Here is a 15,527-nt window from a genome sequence, read left to right as displayed (position 1 = left end):
ATTTCGTATTTCTACACCTTATCTTCAAGAGTGCCTGAAATTTCATAGATAATTCATAGGGGCTTTAGAAAAGAAATTCATGGTTAAGATTTTGTTGTTCTAGGAACAAAGAAAAATAAGACAGATACGTATGGTCTTGCAGCAGGATCTATATGTTGACTAATTTAGTTGAATCTTAGCTGAATGCATGTTTCATACTAAACTGTCTCAACCTGATGCCGGAGATTCATTATTCAGCTATAAGTTAAAAACAGTTCAAGTGAAAAAAATTTGAAACAATCTGTGCAGGGGTATGATTAGCTGCTTCAGTATAATTGGTTTTGGCTTGCATGGAGGAAAACACTAAATTGCTGCTATTTGTGGTATCAAATGGCTATGTTAAGCAAACAATGCTTTTCCAGACAAAGAGATTAAAAGTCCTTTAGACTGCAGTTAACATTATTCAATCATTACTGAATTCCAGAAACAAATGTGCTACTTTTGTCCCATAACATTGTTGAGTTTTCATCTAATTACCTTAATTTATCTACATAACAATTAGAGAGGGAGAGAGATCTCCAGAGGTGGTTCAGACTTTTTCAGGTCTGACCTGTCTTGGGATCTGTCTTGCTCTTTGTTTGCTATACAGAGATCCCAGATTTCATGATTGTCCAACATAAACACCTCAGTTATATTCCTAATTTCAGTGGAGTAAACAAAGGCTTTAGCATTTGCAGTCTATTTTTTAAGTTATCATCAATATGATTGGCACTTTCTTGGTTTTTCCTACCTATTTCCCTGATTTCAAAGTCCTCTCAAATGTGGTTCCTCTTTCACAATTATCAGAAAAACCTGTAAGCCTCACAATTATTTATCTTACTGCTCAGTTAAATTACTAACATTTGCATGGTCAGGAGCTTAAAAATAGGCTCCTGAGTCTGCATTTCATTTTTTTCAGTGATATTTTTAAAGTCTTGGCCAAAGCAACAAGTAGTGTAATATAACTAATGTCCCTCATTTAATTTTATTTGCATCTGAATTTTAGGTGCCAAAACACAAGGGATTTTGTATTCCCGCTCTCTGTATCTAGCCGTGATCACCAGCTTAGGTATTCTTAACAGTTATCGATGAGTTTATGGTTGAAAAAAAATCCCAAGAACAATTGGCAGCAGGCACCATTAAGCTCCATACCTTCCTTTGATTAGCAGTTGGTTACGACTGATGCATGCATTTGAACTGAGTCTTACAAAATCTCTTCCGTTTGCAGAATAAGCATAGCTGAATGTGCCAGGTTCTGCACTAGCTCAGCTTTTCCGTGACTGTTCCTCGGGCGCAGAGTTATTCTGTCTCATTATAGCAAATCTGCTCAGCAGTTACAAGGGGAAATCCTACTGTCGTAACAGCTAAAGCATACTCAAACTGCTTAACAAACTGTGGCTGATTTTTTAGAATAGTGAAAACCTCAGCCTGCTTTTGAAAAGGCATCATGCTCAGATTGTGATGGGCAATGTCATTACCACGTATTACAACAAACCGCGTGGTGTAACACGCCCTCTCTTCTACTGGGAATGATTTGCTCTTTGTAGTACATGGGCTAGGAGCAAGACTCAATTACCAGAAATTCACCTCTCAAACGGAAATTTCTAGGGGGTGATTTCTTTCACTTTAACATACTAAACTACTTGGGGAGTGTTGTAGAAATATGCTGTCTTCTGTTGTGCTGCTTGAGAGCCCACAATGGGGACGTCTGTTGCAGGGCTAGGTAAACTCTTACTTGGATGAATTGATCATGCCATGTTAAAGCAATTCGTGCTCCTTGACCAGCAGAGCATGGAGATTTCCCAATACCTCCCCCAGGCAGCTGCTTGCATGATGTTCACAATTTAAGCTAATCCCTTTCATGCAGACTGGAGGCTTTGGGCTGAGGAAACGGTAGATAGGATTACATTGTCCTACATTATGTAGTGAGAGAAAAATAGTGAGTACAAAACCGTAGAATTTGGACAATTGAATTTCATATTCTGTCCTGAAAAGCAGCACCCATCTTCCCATGCTGACATTTTACCATCTGCTGATCAGTACCAGTTGAAAAGAGGTTTGCCTTTGCCATAGTAGCTCTACATTAGTACTGGTTGTTTTGCAATCATTTGGGGCAGGCAAATCCAACCTATCCATGCTGATGGGTGAGATCTGCAGTACTGTCTGCAGATCCTCACTGATGTGTTACCCACATCAACCAGGTTCCCAAAGTCATGGTGTCCTTTTGCCCAGCAGACATGTCTCAGTTGAAGGGGGTGTGAGATCCTGGACTACATGCTCTGACCAGCTTGTGGTTACAAGATGGTTATCTTCCCGTATAATCCTTTTCTGCAGCCTTCCCTCCTGCTCCCCAAGATTTTGCTTTTTTTCCTTCTTCGGGTCTTTCTTACCATATAGCTGTTTTCAGAGGAGCCTGATCCAGGGTTACACAGCTGCACCATAACGGACCTGACCTTGAACACAGGGAGATGACAGAGGGTAGTTCATAGAATCATAGAGTGGTTAGAGTTGGAAGGGGCCTTAAAGATCACCTAGTTCCAACCCCCCTGCCCTGGGCAGGGACACCTCCCACTAGACCAGGCTGCTCAAAGCCCCATCCAGCCTGGCCTTGAACACCTCCAGGGATGGGGCATCCACAGCTCCTCTGGGCAGCCTGTTCCAGTGTCCCACCACTGACAGCAAAGAATTTCTTCCTAATATCTAATCTAAATCTACCCTCTTTCAGTTTAAAACCATAGTTGATGGGATTTATATTGCCATGAATTACCTGTAAAACATTTTCTATGGTTATTTTGATGGTAGGATTTTAATTTTATTATTTTGCAGGCTGTTACAGACCCACTGGAGGAAAAAACATTCATGCTGCACTTGACCGGAGCTTAAAACATATTGGACTATTTGCATCCACAGTGCTAACGGTGCCAGTGCGTGTCATGAGCCACACCGTATTCTGCCTGTCTGGACACAAGACCTGCCCTAACGCTTTAAGCCTAAGAACAGATTTGACTGACGTGTAGCCAGTTCCCCTGTAGTGCTGACATGCCCCTGCACAGGGGAAAAAGTGCAAAGAGTGCCACAATCCCTTACAAAGGAGAGACAAGACATTTAACATTCAAATATTTAAAACATAAAAAGTCTGTTTAAAAGGCCGCTCCAGCCTGAAAATAAAGAGCAAGACAACCTGGCCATAAGTTAAAAGATGAGGCATTATGGCAGAAAAGACAGTCTGCCTTGGTTATAACTTTAAGTCAGATATTCAGTTCATGAAAAAAAATCTCACACGCAAAAAGAACCCAAACTTTAAGTTTGTAAAAAGAACCCAACCTTTAAGTTTGCAAAAAGAAGAAGAGCCAGAAATCCATGTGTTAACCCCTTCAGTCAATGCTGGAGCGGAAGGAGAGCAGGCTTGGCCCTTGGTCGCACTGGTAGCAGTTGTGGGGAGCGGTCAAATGTGCTACAAAGGCTGGAAGCTGCAAGTGCAAGAACTGGAAGCATCTTGTGGTGCGCTGCAGCCATACTGGCGTGTGATGGCTGACTAGCTGCGGCTTAGCTTCTGGATTGTTTGTCTGTGACTATCTCCTGTCTGCTAACGGCGGCCACTGTCAGACAACACGTACACCCTGAGCACCGCCCGTGTGGTACAGTGCCGCTCCCCTTAAGCATTGTCACTCAGCACATCCGGCTTCTGCAGCAGCTGGGCAGCTGGGGCAGTGCCAGGAACCCCTCCCAGTATACTTTATCTTTTGAAGTTGCCTCCTTTAGATTCTTGTCTCCTAGGCCTTATTTGGCACCCAGGAGAACATGCCAGACTGCTTTTTTTTTTTGCGGATGTTTTGCAAACGAATTCCTGGTGCAGAGCACAGCTGTAGTCTGAGCTGCGCAGGACTATTATATTATATGGCTTCAAAACGCTGGGAAATAATGAGAGCTCTACATGCGAATATCTGGGGGGACTATTTAACGGGGAGGAATGGTTCACATCCATGTTGTCTGTAGAACGTGGGGCTAAAAGGAAACTGTCCTGTACTTTACACAGGATTTATATGTCAAAGGAATTGCTTTGTATGCCCAAGAGTGAACTGACAACTATTGAATTTGGGTGGTTGAAGAACTAGTGACTCCCTGGAGTGATAAAGGGAATAATTTGAATTGACAGATCCATCTGTCTGTTCATACTTCCACTGAATATCGCTCTGTTAAAGTGTGCAGAGTTGGTGATGTGGTCCTACGTGAAGGATTCTGTAAATGAGCTCCGTGTTATTGTGGTTGCATAGGATCTTTCTCTGTATCCCGTCTGAATTTAACACACGTTTTACTATGGATCTGGAAAAAACAATTAAGATATTTTACCACATTCAAACCTTGCTTCAAAGTAGATGTGAGCATTTACCATGTGTGAATACCTCATGAGGCTGGGGAAACCAAAGTAGAAGGATGTGACAACGACATTCACTGTGGCTGCCATAAATGGTGTTGACTGTAGAAATGGTTGTACCTTACTCTTGCTTGCTTAGTAAACATATTTTTAGAACAGATCCTGGATTTGGATTATGTTGTTAAAATTTCAGAATAATATGTATACCTCATGCATCTGTTTTTCTTTTAGTGGGATTAAGGCATTTCTTGTTTTAGTGAGCATCTGGGTACCTGTGAATTTAAAGTATTGAAAAGATCTCAGCCTTTCCTGTGTTGTTTTTTTAGGCTTGCTAAGACATAAATATTTTATTTCTTACTTAGATTTCAGATGATGGCTTCAGAAATATTGCAAATGACTGTAGTAGGATTCAAGATTTGCTAATCAACAAAATGCCAGCTCTTACAGACAGATGTATTCAAGTAAGAAATTGAAATTAAATCTGTACTTCAAGAAACTTTCTGATGTTAGACCTGGATTATTCTCTCAACTGACTTTAAAGAAAGTTATGCAGATAAAATTTCTCTCCTAATTTTTTTTTTTTAAAACTATTATCTAATTATGTTTATAGATCTTGCTCATTGCAGTCACTTTCAGAAAATGTCAGTTATCTTGTCTTCTTTTGCTACTTGGGTATGGCTGAATTATGGTCTTCCAGTTTGAGAGTTTTTCACTTTTTTCAGTGTTAAAGCAAATAAAATATATGGGAGCAGCATTCTGCTACTGATTTTGCTCATCAAAACAGAATTTTCAGGCTTCTGCAAAAGTGATTGTCAACGAGGCCACTGTCTCGGGTGTCTGCCATACTTTATGTCTCCAGTAACTTACTTCTTTTCCTCGCGTTTCCAAACATAATAGGGAGAATTTCAGTTGTTTATATACCACTCACTATCTAGAAGCTACTGTTAAAAAGGATTATAACTATTTGAAATTGTAACATTTGGTATTATATGCAGAATACTTGATCATCTTTTGTTACGTGACAGCATAGGTATATGAATATTTTATTTCACCTTTTTCCCTTAAAAGGCTCTGGTTGAAAAATGCTGACAGATAATGTCTGTTGTCTTTCTTGACTGTCCACATCTTTCTGATACAACTTTTAAAGCTCGTGCTGAATGTTAACTTGTCAAGGTCAGCATTGAAGGTTAGTATAATAATTCACAAAATTATTTGGATGATGTATTTTTAAAATTCATCCAGATTATTTGAAATAAATAAGACTTTTTTCAACTGATTTCCCTGGGTATTTGGATCAGGCCCTTAATGTGTGTCAGATGTGTAACTTACATCTTCATACATTTCAGCAGGGAATAATGAAATTACTGCTTTAAGTCTCAAGTTGATGAGTAAATGCTGCCCATATTTCAGGCGCGTTCACATGGCTGATTGCCAGAGGATTACAGATGCTGCTCTTAAGATGATTTTGCCATTGAAGCATATTCTTGTACTGGATGTAGCAGACTGCATAAGGTACTATATCACATCCAGATTTCTGTAAACCATTGTAAACGAATTTTAGCAAAGTTAATTGTACTCATAATCAGTCCTGTTAGCACATTTTTCAGTTTTAAAAATAAATTATTAGGATGTTAATACATGTATGATAATATTTTAAAAAAATATTTTATGCAAGTAGTTTTTTGTTCTTGTGTTCAAAAACCATTAATTATGACTCCAGTTCAAGCAAAGAAACCACCTGTAAATGTAATATTACTTAACAGCCATAGCATATTTTAGTGCTGGAATGTGACTGTGAGGAAGATGAAAATTATAACCAAAGACAATGCCAGTGCCACAACTCTATTAAAATTTGGATATTGTTTAATTTTGTGAATATTGAAATAATACTTTATAACCATCTAGTAAGATATAAGGCTAAAATATAAACAAAAGTGACAATTTATTACAATTACCAAGACAACACTGTAGTTTATGTTGTAGAGGTAGGATATATTTTACGTGAAGACTGTTTTCCACTTCAGGTGTCTCATGTATCAGTAGAAACAAAGACAAATGAAAGGGCTTCCAAAGTCGCACGCTTGTTCCTTATTCTGAGAGATAGTGATGGAGTCAGGGGCAGGAGGGAACAGGGAAGGCAACAACTCCAAACATTTCAAAATCAGCAGACCAATAAAATAATATAAAGAAGGTAGAATTGCTGCTTATCTTAACATTCCTGATGTCACGTGAAGTTCTAGGGGTTCTGCTTCGATGTGTAACTAAAACACTTATTGTGCCTGTGGATGGTGTATAAAAATGTGATGCCATTGCGTGTAGAAGCGTTGAGAAGTGCTGGAGTAATACCATGACATCATGTTGGTAGCTCAGCCGGGCAGGGGGGACAGCTGCCTGCATTTTCTGGTTTAACGTTTAGAAGGCTGGATTTTCCAGTCTGTTAGCCAGATCTCAGGCTGTGAGTGGGTTTGCACATGTGTCTACTGTCTCTACTGCTAAAGAACTGCAGAATTACCTTAACGAAATATTTTAAGCAGTTGTAAAGCTATTGTAAAACCAGGTAGTTTTTTTAATTGTTTTTGCAGACACTGTAAAAGTTTGAGCATTAACAAAGTTATAGACTGTAACACATCTAAATTTAGTAAAGAGTTTCTCTCAACAGATATGAAAATACAAAAGGGGAATTGTTAGTTTTTACATTTCTCTTATTTGGGCAGTGTGCTGCTATAAAAGTTCACATTGTGAGTTAGAAACATTCAGGAATTTCTCATAGAAATCAAGGGAATCGCCCTACTGGTGGTAGAATCTTAACAGATTTTGAAATGCTTAGCCATCTAAACACTCTTAGTAACATTCCTTTTTTTTCATTGACATTTTATCTTAGTCTAAGAGTCTTAAGTTTTTCTAACTTAGTCATATGGAAATTTTTTTGAGAAATGAAAGGGGCAGAAAGAGCAAATCTAACAATTCAGAAATCTTAAATTATGCAGGGCGTATTTGACTACCTGTGAAAAATGAAGAAAATTAACCGACCACGGTTATTAAAATTAAGAAATAATAGAATGTGAATAAAAAGGTGTTTAAAAATGGACACAGATAATGTGGTGGCTCATATTCTTGTCACTTTTTCCCCGTTTAAGTGTGTTATCTTCATGTATGGTAAAGCAGCGTGTGGCCTATGTAGTCAGCTCTCCAACCCTCTCAACTTGGTTGAAAGAATTTCTATCCATCATCTACTGAATTCTTATAACCTTTGTGTATATTATGAGGTAGCAATTCATGTGTGAGACATACAATTGATTAAGTGAAACGCTCCAAGGAAGAACTCAGGTTAACTCTTCATGCAGGTGTACAGAACAACTGCTACATACATATACCACCTATGACTTTTGCTTCCATGCTAGATCATTTTTTCTTTAAATTATTTCAGTTCCTTAAATTAACAAAGATACTAAACCAAATGTTACTCTGAAATATTTAAACAGGTTCTGATATTCTCTAGATGTTTTCCAAGCTCTGTCTTTTGGGGTGCTGTCATATCTGAGTGTTGGAGCTAATGGAAGTTCTCATAATCTCCAACAGACTTATTTTCAGAAAGTTCTGGTTTTCAGCAGTTCCAAAGAGCAGCATCTGTTCAATCAAGCCATTAATTATTCTGACTCCTTTTTGTGCTTAAAAGGCTATTAAAAAAATACCATTATTAATTTCTGCTTATCTGCAATGTAGGCTGCTGAATGCAAATTCTATATTAACTTGCACGGAGTAGGAAAAATAAATATTATAAATATTGCCTACATTTCTCTTTTAGAATCAGAACAGTATTTATAAGTCACATTTTTGTAAACTCAATAAACACTCATGTCGGCACAAACAAAAAGCACTTTATTGTTAAATCTCTTCAATTCCAGTCCCTCAGGTCTCTGGTTTGGTTATGGGAAGATACAGTTTACGGAGCTTACGCAGTAAGATTCAGTTTTCCGTGTACGGTCAGTGAGTGCTGGTTTGCGGAACCTCCAATGTCGTCGTTTGCTGTGTACTTTTATTTCTATAGCTGTAGCTGGGAGTGGGTACAGCCACGGGGTCCTGAATTCTGTCATTGCGGTGAGCTTTGAAGTTCCTGGGAAAGATGTGAGGGATTTGGAGATGGGGAAAAGTCAAGCACCAAACTAATTAAAAAAATTATTTTTATGTACTAGAGCTCCTTGATTTCCATATTTTGATTTCATTTGATTGCTGTTCATGGTTTGAAATATATGTGATGCTTACGCATTGTGAGTGGAATCCTTGGAAGTGCCTAGGTAAGCTAGGTATCAAAAGTCTAGAGTGCTTATTTTCACAGGTCCCCTGAAAAGGCTTAGCAAGGGTTATTAAAAAAATATACTTACTATACTACATTTCTATAACAGAAGTGGAAAGCTGACCTTTCTGGTTTTTTCTTTGTTTAATTTAGATGTCATGAATTGACCTACGTAAATCTGCGTTACTGTGAAAATGTGACTGATGCTGGAGCTGAAGCTTTGGGAAATATGTCGTCATTGATATCCATTGGTATCTCTGGAACCAGCATCTGAGACTTGGTATGTGTATGATTAAAGAATGAAGAATGTGTTTACTATTTCTCTAGGCTTTCTGAAAAAAAAAAGCAACAAAACCTCATTCATTTTAAAACCTGCATGGATATGAAGCAGTGGTGTTGCAGTGTTGCTAAAATGTATTTTAGAAGTGTGTGTAGCACAGTATTAGCTGTATTGTCTTGTAGCACACTACAGCTGTATTAGCTGTAGTGTATAGCATATATATTAGCAATATATAGGCAGTAACCAATAAAAGGTAATTCTTAAGTTAGACCATTCTTACGCTTGAAAGAGAGAAACAGAAACTGTCAGAAAGAGGAAGTTTAGCTGCTGTGAAGTTGATCTGAAAATAATGTTAGTTAAGAAGAATTTTTTTGGTCCAGGACGATTAGGCTTGAGAAAAACTTTTAAATTTGTAAAAACTGTGTTTTTCCTGAACTAGATTTTATGGTGAAAAGCCCTGAATGTTAGGTCTAGTAGAGGCACTGCTCTACACTGTGGGCTAGAAAATAATTGCTAGTGAAAGAATTACTAACAAGGTATCTTCAATGTGTCAAGTTGCTAAGACTCTGGAAAGCAAAACAGTGAGCGTGGGAGCCAGGTTAAACATCGCAGGCGTTCGCATTAGATGTTCTTGGCAGGTCCTGCCTTGTGCGCAGGGTTCAGAGCCAGTTCTGCTGTTTCTTTTACTTTTGGGGCAAACCCTTTTCACTGGACACAGAAATCTAGGAGAAACCTCGTGAAGAAAACATGCCATAGAGACTATTCACTCAGTCACTGTTCAAACAGAATTCTGGCCAGGAAGTTTATTATTTGGTTCTAACGCAGAATTTGTGCAAAAGTAATTAAAATACGCAAAAGTAATTAAAATGCCTATATCTTTTATGGAGGCCTGAAAATAATTTAAAAAAAAATTAAACTAAATAAAGAGGGTTGGTAAATCCAAGATGACTTCATTTAATGTAATCATTTAAAATATCATAAACTTCTATCTGAATGAAATTTATAATGCCTTGAATTACAGTCCCACAATGTTTCAACATAAATGTTTTCGTTCTCCTTGCCTGCCACAGCCAGTCTTTTAAAACGCTGTGTTGCTTCTCGCTCTAGTTTTCACATAGCACAGCCCGTGACCTCGGCAATAAGCCAAGCTCTTTTGCTTACGTTGCATTTCTAAGGCTTTTCAGCTGCCTCCCTCCCACAAGACAGATAAATTAACCCGGAAATTGACCATTCATCATTTTTGTAATTTCTGATCTGATTGCTAGTAGTAGCTACAAAACTGGTACGGTTTTTGCTGTTCATTGTGTTTAAGTATGTAACATTCACACTTGTATAATAAATGCATTTTCTAATCTTAAAACATTGATAACAGGAAATCTAGCAGTCTGCTTTGTAACAAGCTACTGTTTGTATGCTTTGAATTTATATTACACATTTTATTCCCATCCAAATGAAGTTGTACTAAGATCTCTTTCAATTTAGATGTCGTAGGTGTTGCATTAAAAACGTAGCAGAAAGCACAATGTTTCATGTGCAATAACCAACACCATTATGCTGTGCTGATAAAGAAACGCTGCAAGGCTCATGTGCTTTCCTGCCGTCCGTGCAGTAGAGCTCCACTGATTTTGCTGCCTTGCTGTGTAGAATGTGCAACGCAGATTTGCACTACAGGACAATTTTCCTTTCTGGGTTTTCAAATGACAGCGGAGTCATTCTGCCCATCAAAGCAGAGCAGAATTTACTGCAATAAATATGACATATACTTAAGGGAAGGACAGAGGAGTAAAGATACAGTAGAGTCAGATTTTCTTACAGATTTGTGTTTCAGGTATGACTGGCAATGAAAATGGAAGTTTTTTCACTGTTGGCGCCTTCCTCTTCCGTAGTTACTCTGGTGCCCAATAAGTGAATGTACCTGCTGCAATATGTCTTTCATTCAGGGAATGTGTAGCATTTGGAAGAAATATATTGACTCTTAGAATTGTCCCTGACAAGACATCTTGTTAATAAAAAAAAATAAATTACAGTACCCTGTAGACTCACAGTAATTAAAAAATGTAGTGCTAATAAGAAATACATTAAAAGTCTCTCTTACGTCTATTATAATTATTATAATATTTTTATAATAAGTTTATTATAAATATTATAATACGTTTATTATATAGGAGAAGTTTATTATCCTTGTCCTGAGTCTACTCATCAACAGAAAGAGTGGAAATGGACTGAAAATAATTGTTGCTTGTATTCAGATGGTCGTATTGTGTAGAAAGTTATGCATTTTACATAGAGAGAAAATGCCTAGGCAAACTTCTAAACGCAAGCTATAGAGTAAGGCACATAACTCATTGCATGTTTAAATTGTGTGTGCGCTTAGGTGTCCTGCTAAATAGGTCAAAGACCAGTCATTAACAAAACCAGTATCCCTCAGTGACGAGGATGTCAACTTTATGCATATGAGAAACTGGTGGCATACTGAAGAAGTTACTGTACTTTTCTCACTAGGGCTTCGACTATATTGCTCTGACTCTCATAAAATATATAACATTAAATAAAACCCTACCACAATTACTTTTTAAATATTAATTTATTCACTTAGTTATTTTAGCGTTCATCCTTTTACATTTCAGAATATATTTCCTTCTTCATTCAAAATTGATTTTTTAAAAATAAATAACACACATTTTTAAGTTTCAATATTTTTTTTAATAGTGCGAAGGACGTTTGTTCTGGTTTTGTCATTCCTGGAGTACTAGAAACTGTTTTTTTTAGAGTTATAAACAACTTAAAAGAGACTTAGATATGAAAAGATTTGCAACTTAATGACAACGTTTCTTTTTTAAAAAAAAACCTGCAACGCCAGAGCAAAGATGTTGAGTTCTTTGAAAAAGCCACCTTTAAACTCTTTGAGAAAGCTCCTTTTTTTTCTAGCTAGCCTCCCATCCCTCATTGTTTTCCCTCACGTTTTGCTCTTCTAAACTCCCTGGAAGAGGGAGTTTTTAAATTGCGGGTTTGCTGAACAGGTTCATGAATGCATTCATAATATCACAAGTCATTTTAGATATCACTGTAAAGGTATTTACAATATATGCAAGGTGTTTAAGCTTTTATTACAGAGCTGGAAACAGTAGTAGTTAGGGCCAAAACCTGTTTGTCTTTCTTATAAAAGCAGACTGAGTGGAAATGCTTCCATGAGCCTGAGAAGCAGCTCTAAGCTTTATTCTCATACTTTCTCCATATTTTTGTTAAAATGTCTTGAACTTTTTCTGATGTCTGTATGATACAGCTTCGGCAGCTTTGCTCCACCTCTGAGAGTCTGAAAGCGTGCAGCTGCCTGGCTTTTCTTGTTTCAGCACAAGTTGCCGATGCGTATGGCCTGGACCACCCATCTTCTTGGGACATAAAAAAAATATGAAGTATAGAAGTGTAAGGACATTGTCTTAAATCGAGCAGGATTTAGACAGAAAAAGTACAGCAAAGAATAATAAAAGGAATTGTTAAAGAACCTTAGTTGACTCCTGAGTTATATAGAGCATCCATCAACAAAACCAGTAGATGCCCTGACATAGAATCAGGGAAGCTTAATATCAGCGGTGAATTATACGCAGTGTAATAATGAGAGAGAAAAAAATAGCCTAAACCATAAAAAATAGGTAAAATACTTAAAAAATGCAAAGAACTCGGATGCACTTTGAGATCAAAGATAAAAAGGAAATATGAAGTATATAGAGAAATATTCCTTGCAATGACTGTCACGCATTAAATACTCTCTCGTAATAACCTAAGGCCCCATTCTCTCTTCTGGCTGAAACGCCTCAAGAATTATCTGTGGCATCAAGTCAGTCGCAGGTATTTTTTTGTGTGCTATGTGTAGTTACTATGTAAAGTTGAAGATAATTTGTAATTGTTGGGAACTCTGGAGTAGTGATTATATTGACATATAAAGTTGGCTCAGCTATTTTCCTCTGATATTTTTGTATTTGATGATCTCCAGATCCTGGCTGGTCCTGAAGGCCAGGCTGCAACATTAACATTTACTAATATTGCCAAATAGATCACAGAGAAAGGAAAAAAAAAAAAGTGACATTTTGTCTTCCCATAATTATCTAGAGTAATTTGTTTGCACTCTGTGTGAGATTCTGAATCTATGGTGACTTGAATCCATAGCCTGGCTCCACATTTTGGTCTGTTAGAAAATTAGGCCAGTGGAACTGAAGAAGAGCCTTGTAAAGGTTAAGAAATATTATGAGGCCTAGTAGGTATAACCAGCAACAGACTGCAAATGACTTAGTAGTTGCATTTGATTTCCAAACGATAGGATGTGACAAATCACATGCATTCCCAAGGCTGGAAAAAGGAAATGTTAAAATATATTAGTGGGCTCCAAATTCAGACATTAGCACTCCAATTTGCTTGGGGGAATAGAGGAGAATTTGACCTGGAGACTTAGGAACTTAATTCTGCATAAAAATAGGAAACACTAACACAGAGAGTGATTGCAATCGATGCCAGATGTGCTAACACCTTGAGTCCCAAAGAAAACAAGGAATTAAAGGTACTTAGCAATGTTGCAAATTGGGCTCAGTATTTTTACAGGACATTTTGTTATAATGGAAGCCCTGTCGTCTGGACTTAGTGTCAAGAAACGTTGGCAACCGTATTTCATAAGTTATCATCTGGTCTAAATGCAAATGGTGTTAGGTACAGAAATCAAATTTTATGGTACGGATTATGCAGTCATACAGGGGAATTTCTGCACTGTGATAGAAAAATGTTCTACAGTTCCTGTAAACAGATCTGACACAACTTTGTATTAGCTCAGGTGTTGGAAACGTTGTAGCTGCATTTGATTGAGAACTTACCCATTTTCCAGAAGGTTTTTGCTATCTGACACCAAACTTTATTCTGCCACATACGTAATGTTATTGGCAAAGTGATACTGCATTATAGTAGTTAAATCCTTCCCTTCTAGTGTTTGATCAATGAAACCAGTGCCTGACTGTGGGTAAGCTGTGCAGAAATCTGAATGTTTCAGAGGATAAGCTGTGTCATTTAATACTAAATGCTCAGAAATGGAAGGTGGGAGATGCCTCTTAAGAGCTGTCTTCCAAGATTGGAGACACTTTGCGGTCTATCTGTTTGGTTTGGGGTTTGAACAGGAAGTAACATCTGTATATCTCTGGAAGATAAAGATACATTACAGATGCTGACCTTTAAGGTTACAAAGAGATATATGAACAGAAATATCCAAAGAAGTTGAAAATAGTGTAGCACATGGTTATTGTTAGCGAGAGACAGTACGTTCACTGCAGTCTGCAGTTGAAAGGCAGAGTCTTGCAGCTTGTGAATATAAATAATAAAAAGTTGTTCTTTGGTATGCCATAGCCTCAGAGGGCTTTTCTCTCTAGCACCGGTTGGTGCAGTAGGTACTCATTTTCTCATCTACAAAAACCTTGGTGAAGTAATAGTAAACGATCTGCAAATGTTTGTAGGCTTTACCTAACAAAGTAAATGAAATGAAACAAAAATGTAAAAACTGCTTGAAATAAACAGCTGTTGGAGAAGAATAGGAAGTTTCTTTTAAAGTTGTTTTCTAGATGGAAATGGTAATATACAAGATATACTAGAGATGCAGGACAAAGTCTTCCCTTTTTCAATGGCAACAGAAGATTGATCCAAGATACGTGGGGTGATTTCTTTATGTTAAGGGAGAAATATATTTTGAGAAACACAGAGAGTGGGTGATCCTCATCTGTATGCTGCACGGCTTGTGTTTTGCTGGCATCTATTTCCAGGAGTTCCAATGATAATGGGATAGCTCTGACCGTATCTTTCAAAAATGTCTGGAGGCTTAGTATAGAAGATAAAATTCTGTAGAAACAGGGGATTCCTGATGTAATTTATCAGGGAATATTACTGAATAAATCAGTCTAATAAAGTCAGTCTAATAAAACTAGTGATAATTGGCTTCTTTGTATATATGTTAAATACAAAAATAATAGTTAAAAATTTCATATAGATTAGACTTCCTGTGTGGAGCTTGTTTGAAGAGGTTTATTTTTGGAAATATAAAAGTTTCGTAGTTTTTCTACGTGATAGACAGTTCCTAATGACATTCCTTGTCTTCCCTGTCTTCACTCTTTCCCTTCTCAAATCTGGAATTATTAATGAAACACCTCAAAGGAGACCTTGATTTTCATTGAAAAGAAACCTACTTATTCTGTGATTCAATGTCACCCTAATCCTATAAAATGATTATAAATTAACTTTAAACTCATAGCAGCATTAGTTGTCATGTAGCAAAAAATTATCTTTGTAATATTCTTTGGTACATTAAAGTGGTGCCACTTTTAAATAAAGAAAAATGCAAGAAGACATTATGAAATTATTCTATGATTCTGTGTCCGTGAGGTCACACCTATCACTATCAGTCTCTGCTGTAAGGAATTCAAGTTCTGACATAACCCCATTTGGGGTTTAAGTACATAATTGGGTTTTTTGGCCTTGAATAGGAGTGTTCTGGTCGACAAAAATTTGAAATCTGTAGATTTTCATGAAGCTGT

At 37.3% G+C, this 15,527-nt stretch overlaps 1 protein-coding gene across 1 annotated transcript in view; it reads left to right on the top strand.

Moving 5' to 3' along the window:
- FBXL13 (F-box and leucine rich repeat protein 13) overlaps positions 1–15,527 on the top strand; it is a gene marked incomplete at its 5' end in the record, with an annotated part of 36,831 nt that overhangs the window by 3,836 nt on the left and 17,468 nt on the right. The window contains 4 exon segments of the mRNA XM_074569938.1: positions 4,756–4,854; positions 5,462–5,579; positions 5,743–5,905; positions 8,841–8,967. Of these exon segments, the coding sequence (XP_074426039.1) occupies positions 4,756–4,854; positions 5,462–5,579; positions 5,743–5,905; positions 8,841–8,967 (507 nt within the window).

The sequence above is a fragment of the Larus michahellis genome, chromosome 1 (genome assembly GCF_964199755.1).
Source record: "Larus michahellis chromosome 1, bLarMic1.1, whole genome shotgun sequence".
In the NCBI taxonomy this organism is placed as follows: Eukaryota; Metazoa; Chordata; class Aves; order Charadriiformes; family Laridae; genus Larus; species Larus michahellis.
This window is presented reverse-complemented; position numbering and strand designations above follow the sequence as displayed.